Below are 16,685 nucleotides of genomic sequence, written 5' to 3'. Positions count from 1 at the left end.
TTCATACAAATATTGGATGAGAAGTTGCTCAGAAATCCCATGTTGAGGACAGCTGGCACACAGTCGTTTGAACTGTTCTCAATACTCGTGAAGGGTATCAGTATCTTTTTGTTTTATTCCACATATCTCCCTTCGAATGCCAGCGGCTCTTGAAGCAGGGAAAATTTTATCAAGAAACATCCTCGCCATATCGGCCCAAGTAGTCACAGAACTAGGGGGTAAATAGAATAGCCAATCTTTAGCTCTATCGGCTAGCGAGAATGGAAAAACATGCAGTTTTATCTGCTCTTCAGTCACTCCTTGCGGTCTTATACTTGAACATACCACGTGGAATTCCTTCAAATGCTTATAAGGATCTTTATTCTCAATTCCATGAAAAGTAGGCAACAAATGAATCAAACCAGATTTTAATTCAAAAGCTACCTCCAAAATTGGGTAGTCAATGCAGAGCGGTTGTTGATTCACATTTGGTGCATCCAATTCTCTTAGAGTTCTTTCTTCGTTGGCCATTGTTCCTTCTATTTCAGAATCTCTTGATGAATCAACCAAGTTTAGTGTAGATTCCGATTCAGGGGATGATGAAGAGGAAGCTTGTTTGTTGCACAAGTTAGTTTCTTTTCTTAACCTGCAAGCGGTCTTTTCGATTTCAGGATCATATTGGAGTTCACCTGCACGAGAAGGACGGGGCATTAAAATACGTCTAAATGACACCAATCCCCGGCAACGGCGCCAAAAATTTGGTGGGTGTCTAATCCAACAAATAATAATACTTGTTTTTAGAAATATAAATTGTAGTAGCGATAAGCAAGGTCAAATCCACAGGGATTGGGTAGACTTATTTTAATGAAAATTAAAGAAAATAAAGGGGGTTTTAGAATAAAGAAAAATAAAAAAAACAATTATAATCAACTAAGAATTTAGAGAGATCAATATCAAGCAAATATCCAACTAAAGGTAATTTCAGAATTGGTTCATAGAATTGATCATAGATGCAATGATAAAATATTCTACTTTTCACTAAATTGGTTATGGTTATTGAGAAGCTCTAACAACATGTCTCTCCTTAGTTTCTCGATAATCAAGAGAAGCTTTTTGACTATTACCCTTGTTAATGAACAACCCTAGACAAGCACTTAAGATTTAATCTACCAACAGCATTATCCACTAGAAAGACCACCAATTCTAGCCAACAAATACACAAGCTCGATTCATTTAGACTAGGTTATATACCTTCATAACATAATCAAAATCAACTATGTTACTTTACCACTAGTATTAGAACGTTTAAACAATTACGGATTTAAAGTTCTAAATGGCAATTAATCAACCTGATAATTGAACAACGAATCCTTTGCACAATCAATCAAGACAATAATTCTTAATAAAAACAGAAGATATATAAATAGCAAAGAAGTAAAAGAACAATGAAAATTATTTAAATCTCACAATCCTTAAAGAACCAAAACTTCAATTATCCTCCAGTTGGAACAAAAGTATTTAGCCACTCATAATTGAAAGAAAATCAAAAGAAAAACTTAAAGAAAACTTATTGAAATACTTGATAACTACTTCATGCCCTAGCTCCCCTTTTATAAGGATTTTTCTACTCTAGATAAGGAAGTTTCTCTTAAAGAAAATCTCACAAAAATAAGAGTTTTAAATGCTCTCATCCTTTTCTAAAGATAAGAATAATTCAAAAGAGTCTTCCAGCTGTCATTAAACTCTTTTTCTCTTGTAAATTTGTAATCCTAATTTAGGGTTGTACGGACTGATAAGGCGCACCCACGCCTTAACTGAAGACTTCTTCTGCGATAGCTCAAGATGAATAAGCCATGCCCACGCCTTATGCGAAAACCTCTTCTGGTCTTGCCAACTTCTTGAATTCCGATTTTTCTTCCTTAATTTGGGATTTTGTGAAGATCATGTTAATCATTAGATTTTGAACTTGATTTATCCAAATCTTCAACCTAATCCACAAAATACGAAATATAATCAAAATACATGATTTAAGCAATTTTTAGTTAAACTAAGGCATCATATTCGACCATGACTACGGCTTTCGAAACAGGTGAAGACAACGCTTGATGAATGGAAATTGGTTCATCACCTTCAACCATGGTATGAACAGAGAAAGTTTTGGGTTTGAAAGTACCAACTTTGCTCCTAGTGACCATATGATACACATTGGAAGGTGAAGATAATGTCCATGTAAATTACTTACAACAGTAGCTTCGACTGGGGGTTCGAATTTTCTACCATATTCTCACCAAGAGGCACGTCATTAATAGCATGGCTTTGAATAGCTGAACCTGCTGGAACGATAGACTCAAACCCCATGACTTCATCATTATTGTTCATTGGCAATCCAAACGCACAATCACCCACTCCACTATCGAGCAAAACAAGTTCAAACGCATGAGGAACAGGAGAGGGAAACCGAGTTTGTCTTACACCAGATATCACGTCAATCATGGTCTATGGAATCGATTGAGGTGAAGTTATGGTAGCCTTAACCTGTCCTACAAAGTGGAAAACGCCTTAATCAAACTTTACGTTTCTTGAGATAAAAACCTGACCATTCGACACAAGACATAAATATCCCTCATGTTGGATACTATAGCCCAAAAACGTGCAGGCCTCTGATCGAAAGGCAAGCTTGTGGGGCTGAAACGGGCGAAGATACGGAAAGCATTGACATCCAAAAACACATAAGTGATCATAGCTTGGGTTCTTGCCAAACGGAGTTAAACCATGGAGAACTCTCGTAGATAATCATTTAATTAAATGAACAGCCGTAACGACTGAATATGACCAATAATGAAGCGGTAATAAGGCTTGAGCAAGAAGGGCCAGAGCTATTTCAACAATGTGGCGGCGTTTTCGCTATACAACGCCATTTTGTTGGGATGTGTGAGGGCTGGTAAGACTGTCGGATCCCAATTTCTTGAAGGACCTTGGTGAAAGGGCGAAATTCACCACCCCAGTGTCGCTTTGGATTTCCTTTATCTCCTTTCCAAACTGAACGCGCACTAATCGTTGAAACAATTTGAAGGCATACAAAGCTTGTGATTTCTCTTTCAATAAGCAAACCCAATTGTACCTTGTACACACATCAACACATGACATGTAGTATCGAATGCCATTGGACATGACGTGAGAAGGTCCCCATAAATCCTCAAATATTAACTGAAATGGCTCATTATAAGTTGTAAGACACTTGGAAAAGGTCAAGGAATTACTTTTTTCAGATTGGCAAGCAACACATATATATTGATCAGTAATCAAAGTTGTATTAACATTGTCTCTTCTACAAACTTTAAGCAAAGTATCTCGAGACAGATGTCCCATTCTATTATGCCATAAACGAAAATCAACAACCTCACAAGCCACATTTCACTCAGCATATGTATTATTATGCAAAAAAAGTAGAACTAAACTCATAAAGACCATCTTTCTCTCATACTTCAAGCAAAATCGCCCTCGTATCTTCATCTCAGTTCACACATCTATGAGCATGAAATGCAAGAAACACTCGGTTATCTTTAGTAAGTTTAGATACTGATACTAAATTCTTTAATATACGAGGGACATGAAGTAAATTATTTAACTTCAAAGTGCAATTATATGCAGGTAAACAAGAGTGACTAACACTAGATATTGACAAGCCATTATCGTTACCAACCACAAGCTTACCCTTGTCAATATACTCCTCGCCTCCAACAACATTGTCAGCCTCCGACGTCACATGATGAGTGACCCCAGAATCCACAAAGCATTTTCCAGCCGAGGGAGCTGAACCACAAGTATTTGGATTGGATTTAGAACAGTAAGAAGTTGCCGTAGCTATAGTATTGTTGTCTCACGCTCTGCGACATCCACAAGCAGGACCCGAGGAAAACACGCAAGAATGCGCAGATGGAGCACCCATAGACAGAGAGCCATCAGTAGAGACACCGTGAAAGGTTTTATCAAACCTATATCAGCAGTAGTTAACCAAATGACCAATTTTGCCATAGAGTTGGCATTGAAGCCGAGGTTTTTCACGACCACGACCACCCGGACGATAACTAGACGATCCAAACGCTAGCCCTGTCGACTTGGTCGTCTCTTTCACCGTCGAGTCACTCACTTGAAGATTGGCAACATTCGCACTAATAGATAAACTATCAGCCTCCTAAAAACTTTTTTGTTGAATTTCTGCATCAATCAGCACTGACGTAACACAAGGTAAAGGGTTCCCTGCTGGCAGTGATGACGGTGATAAACGGTCGATACATCGAGCAACCACACGCAACGAGGGTATCACTAAGTTCCTTGAGGAATAAATACCCTCATGCTTGCGTCCCCTTTATGAGCAGCCTTCAAATGATAATGCAAATTCATTATCGTGGTTTTCTATTTGCTGAAAAAAATAACTTCGTGACTGTAGCCCAAATCTGCGTGGTCGTATCAGCACCGACCAAGTGGGGAAGAATCGTTGGAGTCATCGTTGACAGAAGCCACGACGCGAGGGCACTGTCCTGCGCAACATAGAGTGCATAAGCTTAATTTTCAGTAGTCGAAGCATTTTCCAGAACCACCGTCGCCGGTGGTGGATTGATGTCACCAGTGAGGAATTTCTCAAGACGATGACTACGTACTGCCAAAAGCACCTATTGTTTCCACAATAGAAAGTCGTGGTCATCCAAAACCACGCTAAGTTTCTTATTGGTGAAGACTCTTTGGAACACCGTTGAGGAAGCCTCCGTGTCACCCATGGCAATCCCAAGAAAACAAACAGGAAGTAGCTAAGGAAGAAGGATATTTTCATTTCCCCAGGCAACCGATACCATGTTGAGCTTTCTGGTATTTTAAACAAAATGCTCTAATTTCTTTCATTTCTCATTATCACATATATAGCGTTATACAAAAGACCTGGAAGAATCTATTGTTATGCCAGCCCACCAAGGTGGTTACAACCATCACCTACTATTTAGCAAACACGACTACATGGTTTCACTATAAAATGGAAATAAGTATAAATTTTTGGATTTTCTTTTTCCTGGATTGCGTGCAGAGTCATAGAAACCTAGAGTCTAAACAAAGCTAAGGTTCAAAGCATGTTGACTGAGTTAAATGGTCCGCCGAGCCCGAATCTCGATCTCGTTTTGGTGAATTCCGATTCCAATTCTTCAAACCCACAACACCGCATCCAAATCCATATCGGGTTTTCAATGATGATTCGGAGCACAAATTTAGGGAAAGACGATGACGGAAGAAGGAAAAATTTTAAGGGTTTTTTTTAAAAAAAGAAATTTGTATGATTAGTAGAAGCAATATCATATAAATTAAAACGTCGTTAGATTCTGGTTAAAAAATCCCTCTAATGTCTAATCTTATCGGAGGAAAAAGAGTAAACCTAATCGATGTCAAGAAAATTCAACTCTCACATTAGTTTTAGAACACACTAGATTCCAAAACAAGAATACACTAAAAAGCCTCTTCGTTACAATTCTGAAAACATTTTCCAAAGATAAACCACTAATTTTAATATGCCACGGGGAACCCAACCAAGCGCAGCAGCGAGCTATAAAAACAGAACAATCCAAACACCAGCAGATTCGGAGAGGAATCTGTTTGCTACTTGATATATTCTTGCAAACATATTTCTTCTTGTTTTTTAATCTCATCATTTAGGCCTAATTTCAATTCTTAATCGTTTAATATTTTGAACTAAACCATCATTTAGAGATGATAAATCAATAATTTGATACAAATATAATCTTATAATACGTGTTAGAATTTATTATCAAAATTTTATGGGTTAGAATTTGTTATCAAATTTTTATATTAATATCATATGAAAAGTTTATAATGAGAACTATTTGATAAAGAAATACATTTTTAATTAAAAATTTTATTACCAATTATAAATGTAATATTTTTATTAAATTTTAAAAAATAATAAATAACTTTATTTGTTAAGTTTTAGTGGTAACATAAATAAACTTTATATTATTTTTATTATGAATCTAATATTATCTCCTTAGTTTCAGTCATTTTCTATTATTTTTATTATAAATCTAATATTTTATTACAAGTAAGATAAATAAACTTTATTTATTACCATTTTCAATCTTACAATTAGATTCTTACTTTTATATTCTTCTTAAAATTTTTATTTTTTATTATAAATCTAATATTTTTAATAAATTACCAATTTTATTTATGTCTTCTGATATTTTAAGATTTAAGAGGGTTGAATTTGATTTTTTTTTAAACTATTATATTGATCTTTTAAGTTTTATTAAGAAAATTTTGTCAAGAAACTCAATGTAATTGAGTTTGATGTACAAGAGAATACTTTTGGTTCTTTGAATGAGAATTCTTTATTTGAGATTTGTGTTTCATGTTAATTTATGTTTATAAAAAAGTAATTTTTTCTTTAAAAGTTGATTAAAATATACAGTATTGAGTATACTATTTAAATGATGACAATTAATGTTAATCATATATAAAACAAAATAGTATGTAGTAATTTTATTTTATAATTCTTATTTCAATTAATTTTTTAATTGTTTTTAAAAATTATCGAATCAAATATGAATATAATTTTTCAAACTAAAAATTAATATTAAACCATGAAATTATTATCAAAGGTGATACTGATATTTATTAAACTATTATCAAAATTGTTGGCTAACTAGGAGTATAATTAAAAAAAGATAATAAAACATATACTATTTTATTACCCATCACATTGTTAAAATAAATATAATAACAATAAATCACTCGTCTATTTTTACTCATTTATTAAGTAAAAAATAGGGCAATGTTTGGTTCAAATCAAATTGAGTAAATTAAAGTCGGTTTGCTTTCGATTTGGATTACTTTCAGTTCAAATTAATTTCTGTTTAGGTTGCTTTCGAGTTAGGTTAAATTCGGTTCAAATTGCTTTCGGATCGAGTTTAAATTATTTAATTATCATATTCGGATTAATATTGGGTCCAATAAATCAGTTCGGGTAATCGGGTTCGGGTCAAGTTTGTCGGGTCTTTTTGTAGCACATCAATAACAAACATTATATCAAGGATGAATCAAAGGATGCCTTTGTTCTCTCGAAATAGGCATACAAGGCCAATTGTGCAATCCCCGGAACTGTTCCAATTCCATTACGAACATGCATCAATGGCAGAGAATTTTCACAACAAAGATTCAAACACTAGAAAATGAGGGGGAAAAGTAGAAAAATAAAAGAGAAAGAAAAAATTACATAGATGAAAGGGTCGTGCTTGAGCATTCCTTATAGAAAGAAAGCTAGGCTCATCAAGAACATCGCCAAGGAGAGCGAGAACGGCATGTACTCGACGCTTCTCATCTTGATCACCAAATTCTGGAAGAGGAAACGGATGAGAGAGTCGATTTCGTCGGAATATCGGAAAAAGGCGAAAGCGTTTAGTGAACTTACAATGATGAGTAGAGGGAAGGCGAACATGGAGATTAGGGACGCGACGCTCAAGTATCCGACGAACAATTGCCGTGCCGGGGAGTCAAAGAGCTCGAGGCTGATGAAGACGATCGAAGCGAATACGGCGAAAACCGATACCAGGAACCCAAACATCTTTAACTTCATCGGCTTTTCGGCGTATGCGATGAAGATGGAGATGTATAGCGTTTGGAAAACCGCCCCAATGGAATCGACAGTTGCCACCAGGATGATACCTGGGGAAACAATGGGAATACCATACCAGAGACAAATCAAGCAGTTCAGCAGAGCATATATATATATATATATGGCATCCCTGAGAATTGTTCTGTTGAACCATTTCTGATGATTCTCCTAAATGCTGGTCTGAAAAAACAAACAAACAGACAAAGTTCAATTTGTGCAAATAAACATTGCATATTAAACATTTTGTGCATTGTTTTCGGAAATGAACTTACATAGGCGACAAGAACAGCATGAAAGCAAAGATGTTTCCTGGAAAATTTTGGAAAAAGCAACAGATCAGAAAAGCCAATGTGGCTTGATGAACAAGAAAACCCTAAACCGAAAATCATCTTCATCCATGAAAGCATCAAAATAAACCCAGAAATGGAAAAGGAAAACCCTACCTGCAACCCGGCCGCATCACTGCAGATTGCATAAACAGAAGATATCACATTTAAAGACATGTTGTCCTCCTGCAGATAAACCCCACGAAAGAGCTTATTAATAATATAAGACAGAGATGATTGACAAACCACCTGTGGGAAAATAATATTTCTGATTTTTGCTCCCCACTGGGTTTTCCCTTCTCTTTGTCGTTTGCGTGTTTGATCGATATTCACAAATTATAGTAATATCTTTCAAGTAATTCAAGTAAAGTTTCGAGTTCGATATGTTTGTGAGAATTAAGTTTGATCGATATTCACAAAAGATAGTTCAATGCAGGACTCATGTTTTTGCATGCAAATCAAGAGAAGTATCTGTTTCATTCGATAAAGAAGGGTTGCTTAAGATATACGGTGTAAAATGAAGATATATATTATTGGTGTAGCTTCAAGTGGGAGACTTTGTTTTTCTTTCTTTTCCCTTTTTTTAGCAGGCCCTGATGTTGACACGTTTTTGAAATGTCGTTATCTATTTATGTAAGCCACGTGTTTTATTGAGTATGTAGCTGTATTTGTTTGGAGAAATATTATTAGATGCGGCTGAAGTTATTTGTGGTCTCACCTAATAATTTTTTATTTGAGGTCATAGATAACGAGCCGAAAGCATAAAATGATTTCTCGTGTTTGGGTGTCTTCTTCCTTGCAATACGTATCTGGTATCCAATCTAAATGGATATGCATTTTGGAGCTGATTGTAGAGATAGGAATGGTGACCTCAGTCAAATCGCTGGTTCAAGTTGCGTCACAGGAAGAACTATATTATACAAAGCTCAAAATTTGACCAAGTAGGACATATTAAAATGGGACAAATACACATATGATTACTTAATTATAGAGTATTGTTTTATTGAGTCTAATAATTATTAAAATGATCCTTTAATAATAGACCGTTTTTTTGTTGAGTATTTCAATAAAAGTTATAAATTTGTCACCTATCTCTATGTTCTAAACTCGTCATTTTCCATTAAAAATTGGTAATAATCCGAGTTAGACATTAGCTTGTTGACTGAGATGTGATAAAATCCAATCCTATAACTGTTTGAGCTATATTTTGTGGATTGACTCTTCGTTTATATTATGTCATCGGGTCAGTGCTTGAAAGCAACGACGGTGTCAATAAACATTATTAAAATATGATTTTATTACATCTTAGTCAGTAAGTTAGTGTCCAGCTCATATGGTAGTTAAGTTTTTAATGAAATATGATGAGTTTGGAATATATAAATAGTTTGATGATCATTTTTTGTAACTTTTAATTGTTAGGGGACTAAATAGAATAATATTCTATAATCGAAGGACCATTTCATAACTTTTAATAGTTGAGGAATAAATAAAATTACATCTTATAATTAAAAGATCATTTCGCACATTTTAATAATCGAGAAATTCAGCAAAATAATATCCTATAACTACTACCATAGTTCTTGTCCCAGAGGCCATGAATCTTTGTTTCATGAGGAATTTCAGGCCTATCTCTTGTTGCAATGTGGTTTATAAATGCATCTCAAGGGTTATTGTGAATCGATTGAAGGGGTTTCTTACTGAGGTGATTTCTTCTAGCCATTATGATTTCATCCCTGGCAGAGACATCATGGACAACATTCTTATGGCCTAGGAACTTGTTTGTGGTTACAATAGGACCACTCTTTGTCCTATATGCTATTTGAAGTTGGACTTACAGAAAGCTTTCGACTATGTAGAGTGGGAGTTTATCTTTTTTGTTTTAAAGGCCCTTAACGTCCTGCTTCCATGATTGGTTGGATTAGGAGTGTATTTCTACCCCTAAATTTTTGATTCTTTAAATGGTGGTTTGGTGGGGGGATTTTCAGTGATGCTAAAGGGCTTCGGCAAAGGATCTCATCTCCCCTTATCTTTTTGTGTTATCTATTAATGTTATGTCTCGTTTGTTGAACTTGGTTGCAGAGTATAAATTTTTTTCCTATCATCATAAATGTCATCGTCTTAGCCTTACAAATCTGTATTTTGCTGATGATTTGATGGTCTTCTCTCGGGGTTTGGTTGATTTTATTATGTGTGTTTGGCATATTATAGATGCTTTTTTGGGTTCTTGGGTTTGCAGATTAATCCTGCTAAGTCTGAGTTATCCTCGAGTGGTATGGTTGTTTCTGATTTGGATGCCTTTAAGGATGCTCTGGGGATAAAGCTTGGTTCGTTTCCTGTTCGTTACCTGGGTATCCCTTTGGTGGCGAAAAGGCTTTCTGTTGTGGATTGTGCCCCTCTTTTGGATAAGATTTCTTCTAAGCTGCAGTTTTGAATGGCTAAGAAGTTTTCCTATGTTAGGAGATGGCAGTTGATTCAGTTTGTCCTTTATAGTATTCAACATTTCCGGAGTAGGCAGCTTATGCTTCCGGATGCTGTGATCAATTGCATTAATCAGTTGTGCTCTAGATTCTTTTTGAAGGGTGAGGATAAGCTTGTTAAATGAGCTAGGGTGAGTTGGGTGAAGATTTGCACCCCCAAGTCTAATGGGGTTTGGGTTTGCATAATGTTAAGGTCTGGAATGAGGCTTTTTTTTTGTTGATTCGAAAGTTGTTATTGCATGAGGGGTATATTTGGATTGCTTGGATCCAAGAGTATGTTCTTAAAGGTGTTTCCTTCTGGATCCATGCTTGTCCTTAACATTTTGTGTTTTCGAAGTCTGGCTGCTTGTTTGCCTGAGTTGGTTCAACCTTCCTTATATTCTGTTGCGTGTATTTGGAAAGCTGTGAGGGAGCAGGGGCCTAAGGTGCCTTGGGATAGGATCCTTTGACACTCGGGGCATGTTTTTAGGAATTCAATGGTTGCTTGGATGGTTGTCATTGATAGGTTGCCTACTAGGAGCAGACTGATCTCTTTCGGCTTGAATGTCGAGTCTTTATGTTTGTTGTGCAAGAGGGGGAGGAAACGAGGGATCATCTTTTTTTCCAATGTGAGTTTTCAAGACGCTTGTAGTCTGTTTCTTTAAGTGCATATGATTTTCACAGGACTCAGCCGCTTATGTTTGTTGCACGTCGAAAAGGCGTTCCCTGCCTGCTTTGATCTTGAGGCTTGCTTAGAATGGTTGCATTTATATGCTCTTGAGGGAAAGATATGCGAGTGTGTTTGTTCAGGTTGAGTTCTCTGTGGAAAAGGTTTTTAAGCATGCTCGAGAGATTGTTAGGTTCAAATTCAAGAGTATAGTTAAGCAACGACGGTTGCTTAGGCATGGTGCACTCTGTGAAAACTGGGATTTGCTTGTATAGTGGGTTAGTGTACTGGTTGGTCTGTAAAGATTTATTTGCTCTTTGGTCGGAATACATAGATGCAATTCATCTAAAAATAACAATATCCTATAATCAAAGGGTTATTTATGTACTCTACCCTAAAATCAAACATAAATATAGATTTAATAAATATATAATTAAAATGAAATAATAAAATTTAATTTAATTTATATTTAAATTTATAAGTTCTAAATTATTATTTTTCAATAGTCTCTTAAAATTATGAAATTTTAATTTTGTATAATTGTGGAATTATATTTTGACCCCTTCAAAATTAAGTTTGGGCCATGAAATCATCCCAAACATTTTCCCGCCCAAAATTTGGGCCATTATTTCTTCCTTGAACCTCAAATCTTTCCCTCTATTTATCTGCAAATATGCTTTTAACAGTGCAAGATTAAGGCGCTGGTCGTTTACTCTCCATTGATACAAAATTCAAGCCATCGCCGAATCAGCTGTAGGAATGGGAATACAAGGGCTTTTGCCTCTATTGAAATCGATTATGGTACCGATCCATATCAAGGAGCTCGAGGGCTGTAGCGTAGCTATCGACACCTATTCTTGGCTCCACAAAGGAGCCTTGTCTTGCAGCACTGAGCTCTGTAAAGGATTACCCAGCTCCAGGTTTCCTTCTCTCTTTCTGGCTTTAATTTCTTTAAAAAAACATATAAATGCACATCAAATGACTATCTAATCGTTGGGTTTTCCTGGGAGGTTTTGGACAAAATTGGTTAATGGGTATTCTTTGGATGAAGTTTCTTACTAGCCTGAAAAAAGTTGCATTCTTTTTCTTTTGATGAAAAGTATCGAGATTACATCAATGTGGGTTATTTGGGTAATGGATTTTTCTTTTAGAATATTCGAAAGCATGCCTCTTTTGTTTTCTTTATTTACATCAATGGCTTTTGATTTTTATTTGCATTTCTTTATTCAGAATTGTTTAAGGTAAAATAGAAATGGATTTTCTGCAATGTAGTTTTAGTTGTAAAAAAAAGGTAAAATTTAGGCATAAAATGTATTGAGTTCCCATTTCATCTCAAATTAAAGCTTTACGAGTTTGGTTCACTTTGTTTAACGACAAAAGATGGTGTGGATGAAGGAAAGGTTTACTCCTTTGGTTTTAGTAACACGGGTGCATTGTTTTTTGATCCTCTAGGCACATTGAGTATTGTATGCATAGGGTGAATTTGCTACGACATCATGGTGTTAAACCGGTTCTTGTTTTTGATGGGGGTCTTCTTCCGATGAAGATTGAGCAAGAGAACAAGCGTGCAAGGTATGTTAGATGTCTTTTCTCCAGAATTACTTAACATGATTCTGGTTACCACGAAAAATATGAATGTGTTGGTCTTGCCTTCATATCCAACTAGCAAATGGATGTGCTACTTAAGATGTGGTAGTCCTAATTATATGTCACTGTCCTTTTTTATGTCAACTGCCTATTCACTTCAGGTGTTATGTATTTAATGTATATTTGGTGTGCTCGAGTATGAATCTAGCTCTGTTTCAGTTCTCCGGCCTGTTTATGAGTTGTTATTACCAATCATTCTTGCTTACCCTTTCAAAATTTAGGTCCAGATTGATCCATGGATGTATTATAAAGTTGAAACCAATTTTCACATAGGTATTGTCACTTAAATTTTTCTTACCAATCATAGGTGCTTTCACACAGTCAACACATTGACATGGTTTGTATGATCAACCTGAAATAAGAAATTTAGATAGGTTCTGTTACTTGATACATCTGCAAGTAGTTAAGTGCTTTCTTTGTATGAGGAAGTTATCTTCTCTGAGGTGCTCTGCAATGTCACATGAATGCTTCCTATTCATGCCAAAAAACTGCTGAATAAAATATCAAATTAAGAATGTACAAACTCAACTCAACCTGCCTTTTGTGGGGGCTCTATGTTGTGATTCCCCTCTCTACTGTATAGATGCCAGGGGATATGATATGTATAGTCTGATTGACTCCATTATTGGATGATCTGAATTCATGATCTCCTAGCATGGTCTAAAGAAATGTTCCATGCCTCATAAATGCAGGGCAAGGAAGGAAAATCTTGCACGAGCAATTGAACATGAATTATGTGGAAATTCAACTGCTGCTTATGAGTGCTACCAAAAAGCTGTTGACATTTCACCCTCAATTGCACACGAACTAATCATGGTAAGTAACAAATTCTGAAGGAGATCTTGTTACATTTTTCAGAAGAAATCAATGTTAAAAGGTCCTTTTATGTTATTCTGTTGTTTCTTTCTTGACATGGTTGACTGTGGAAGGTCTTGAAGCGGGAGAATATATGTTATGTTGTGGCACCTTATGAGGCAGATGCACAAATGACTTTCTTGGCTATCAGCAAACAGGTCGATGCAGTAATCACCGAGGACTCTGATCTTATACCCTTTGGCTGTCCTAGAGTGAGTTGTGTAGCTATTAACTACTTTCAACAACATACTGCAGTTTCTCCAATGTTTACGAGAAATTCTTTTTTATTCATCTTTCAGATTTTAAAGTTCTATGATACTTCATCTGAATGCAGGTTATATTTAAAATGGATAAGTTTGGGCAAGGTGTTGAGTTCAAGTCTTCGATGCTACAGAAAAACAAGGAGCTAAGCTTTGCCGGATTCACTAAACAGATGCTGCTCGAGATGTGTATTCTTAGTGGTTGTGACTATTTGCAGTCACTGCCAGGAATGGGTCTGAGAAGGGCCCATGCTCTGATTAAAAAGTTCAAAAGTTATGACAAGGTGCGCGCTATCATGGATGTTCCCGGTACATTGAATATCTTTAACACGAGAGATTCTTCTCTTTGATTATACTATTTCTTTATGTCTCTGTCACTTGTTTGCATACTGTCTCTTATCCACCTAGTGATGATCTTTTCATCTGTTTCCTTTTTTTTTCTTTAAAAAAATTCTGGTAGGTGATTAAGCACTTGAGATACAGCACTGTTTCAGTTCCTCCTCTTTATGAAGAATCATTTAAGAAAGCAATATTAACATTTCAGTGCCAACGAGTCTATGATCCAATCGCAGAAGATATTGTACATTTATCTGACACATCCGATGACATTGGTGATGATTTGGACTTTTTAGGCCCATATCCTTGGTAAATCATCTGATTAGTTAAAACTTTTTCCATTAGTCTCTATTGATAAACACTTGATAAACCTTAATTTGGAATACGCGGATACCCCAACAAATAGCTCAAGGCATAGCAAGAGGTGAACTTGATCCATTTACGCAAATGCCATTTCGGGTAATTGTTCTATTTAGTATTTGAATTCTATATTTCCCTTTCATCATTTCCACTAATTGACGATTGTTCCTGACTACTCGGTCCTTCAACAGGGTATCGGTGACAGTTCTCAGCTGGTGCCCGACAGAAATTTACAGCTGAAAAGTCTTAAGCCTGAGAGTGAAAGAAAAAGGCTAGATTTGCCTGTGCAGAAGAACCTTCTGACCAACTATTTCTGTATCCCTTGATTTTACTCTCTTTTAGCTTTTGATTTATGACATATTTAGGGGGAAAGTTGCATTATATAGAATGAGCATTATTCAGTTATCGAGAAGCTGTCTAGTTGTTTATTTGTAAATTGTAGTTCCTTAACAATTAAAGGCTTTGCATCTCTTGAAGCAAAACGAAACTTCAAGGCCCCTCGGGTATCACCTAAGCAGTCCAGTATGGTAGCTAATTCTTCTCTCAGTCCTGACAAACACGTTACTGCAGAGGATGCTTCTTGCAAAATTGATACCCTGTTGTCAACCTCACTCAACTCAAAGAATACTAACAACATTGTGAGTGATGTTAGTAAGAGTTACATTTAGTTCATTTAAATAGTTGTAATTGTTTTTTACGCTTTCTGCTCAACTTCTGCAGGAAGAAAACGTCTTCATTTCCGAGCTTTCTGAGTATGCAGCATCTCCAAATCCTGGTAAAAGTACATATCTGATAGATTAGTTTATAATTTTACCATTTAAAAGCTTACTTTGTGTGTTCATGGATATAGAAGCCAGGGTGGATGAGATTAGAAGCCAAGACCTTGTGTTGCCGCTAGAATCTGATCAGCCAACACATAGACATTCTCCAGCTTCACATGAGCGTAATTATAGTACCCTTGCAAATGCGGCTAAAAGTAAAACATTAACGGACAGCAAAAAGAGCATTGTAAGAAGTCGGTACTTTCAGAAGAAGCAATTTGACACAAATGATCAAGAAGATAAACAAGTAAAATTTTTTGGCAAGGATGATAATATCATTCAGTTCGCCGAGACTAGCATTCCTGATAGTTATGGGAATAACTATTTTAAAGGAACGGCTTCAAAAAGAAAAACTTCCTCACTTGAATACGATGAACTGGTCAGTGCCTTCACTTTTTTTTTTAAGGTTTTATAATCCACTCTATTGCTTTTTCTCGTGTTTCTCGATTAAATTATTTTTCTTTTTTTTTATTTCAGGAAAATGTGAATCCCCGGCAAATCTACATGGATGCATCCCATGATGATACTGGTACCTGTTAATCACAACTCATAATGAACAAATCTGGTGTTCTTCATTATGGATTGATAAACTAAACTTGATTAGTGCTAAATCTGGTGTTTGTAATTTATATGACTCTTACAAATCTGATGTAAGAGTCTTTACCTGTTATTCATTTCATTTCTAGGTGATCGTGATCCTAATCTCGAAACGTTTGCGGAGACGAAAGCTGGAGAGGCAAAATTTGGATCCAACATTTCACATTTAGGCCGTTACTCAAACGTAGCAGAGAAATCCATGGAAAGATTTGTTTCAGTAATATCATCATTTAGATTCTCATCACCCGGTTCTCGTGCCAGCGGTCTTCGAGCCCCTTTGAAATATGCTCAGAACAAATGTATTAACAGGTAAACAGAGTTAAATCTTTATCCTTGGAGAAATTTCATTTAAAGTTTGTACTTCCAAGCTTTCATCCGTTAAAACTTGGTCTTATCCATTGAAGGTCATCTGCTGCTGTAGATTTTAACCGGTTCGCATATGTACCAAAAAACAAGAAGGCCGCATTGGCATCTCGGAGATTTTGAGTTTCGAAAAATATTTCCCCGGCATTGTACGTAACGAGCTCAAGGGAATTGCAGCCAGCAGGATTGTTATTGTTCATCTATGTGGAGCTCTACTGACTGAAGAAAATGCCAACAACGTTTGGTTCTACTATTGTTATTGTTCATTGAAATTTCATTCTTGGCTAATATAATACTGTAATTTTTTCTTCCGGTGTTGGTGGTCTCCTACCCACCGGCGGCTCGG

The 16,685-nt window shown here is 36.0% G+C and overlaps 2 protein-coding genes across 2 annotated transcripts; one reads left to right on the top strand and one right to left on the bottom strand.

The window, feature by feature from the left end:
• Positions 1–4,544: 4,544 nt before the first annotated feature.
• Positions 4,545–9,573, bottom strand: LOC120170825 (bidirectional sugar transporter SWEET2a-like). The gene is made up of 6 exons (XM_039178684.1): positions 9,550–9,573; positions 8,095–8,163; positions 7,924–7,960; positions 7,319–7,701; positions 7,088–7,201; positions 4,545–4,652 (listed from the first exon to the last, which is right to left on the bottom strand). The coding sequence occupies exons 1-6, from the start codon at positions 9,571–9,573 to the stop codon at positions 4,545–4,547; spliced, it is 735 nt and encodes a 244-aa protein (XP_039034615.1).
• Positions 9,574–11,765: 2,192 nt separating this feature from the next.
• On the top strand, positions 11,766–16,478 carry LOC120170806 (exonuclease 1-like). Its single transcript, XM_039178673.1, has 14 exons — positions 11,766–12,020; positions 12,553–12,672; positions 13,440–13,563; positions 13,677–13,814; positions 13,937–14,146; positions 14,323–14,499; positions 14,586–14,657; positions 14,750–14,873; positions 15,018–15,196; positions 15,279–15,333; positions 15,412–15,758; positions 15,857–15,908; positions 16,066–16,285; positions 16,381–16,478. The coding sequence occupies exons 1-14, from the start codon at positions 11,860–11,862 to the stop codon at positions 16,460–16,462; spliced, it is 2,061 nt and encodes a 686-aa protein (XP_039034604.1). The 5' UTR covers positions 11,766–11,859; the 3' UTR covers positions 16,463–16,478.
• The last annotated feature ends 207 nt before the right edge of the window (positions 16,479–16,685 follow it).

Source organism: Hibiscus syriacus, unplaced genomic scaffold (genome assembly GCF_006381635.1).
Source record: "Hibiscus syriacus cultivar Baekdansim isolate YM2019G1 unplaced genomic scaffold, ASM638163v2 tig00111794_pilon, whole genome shotgun sequence".
Taxonomy (NCBI): domain Eukaryota; kingdom Viridiplantae; phylum Streptophyta; class Magnoliopsida; order Malvales; family Malvaceae; genus Hibiscus; species Hibiscus syriacus.
Note: the sequence above shows the minus strand (reverse complement) of the source record. Positions and strands in the feature narration are given on the sequence as shown.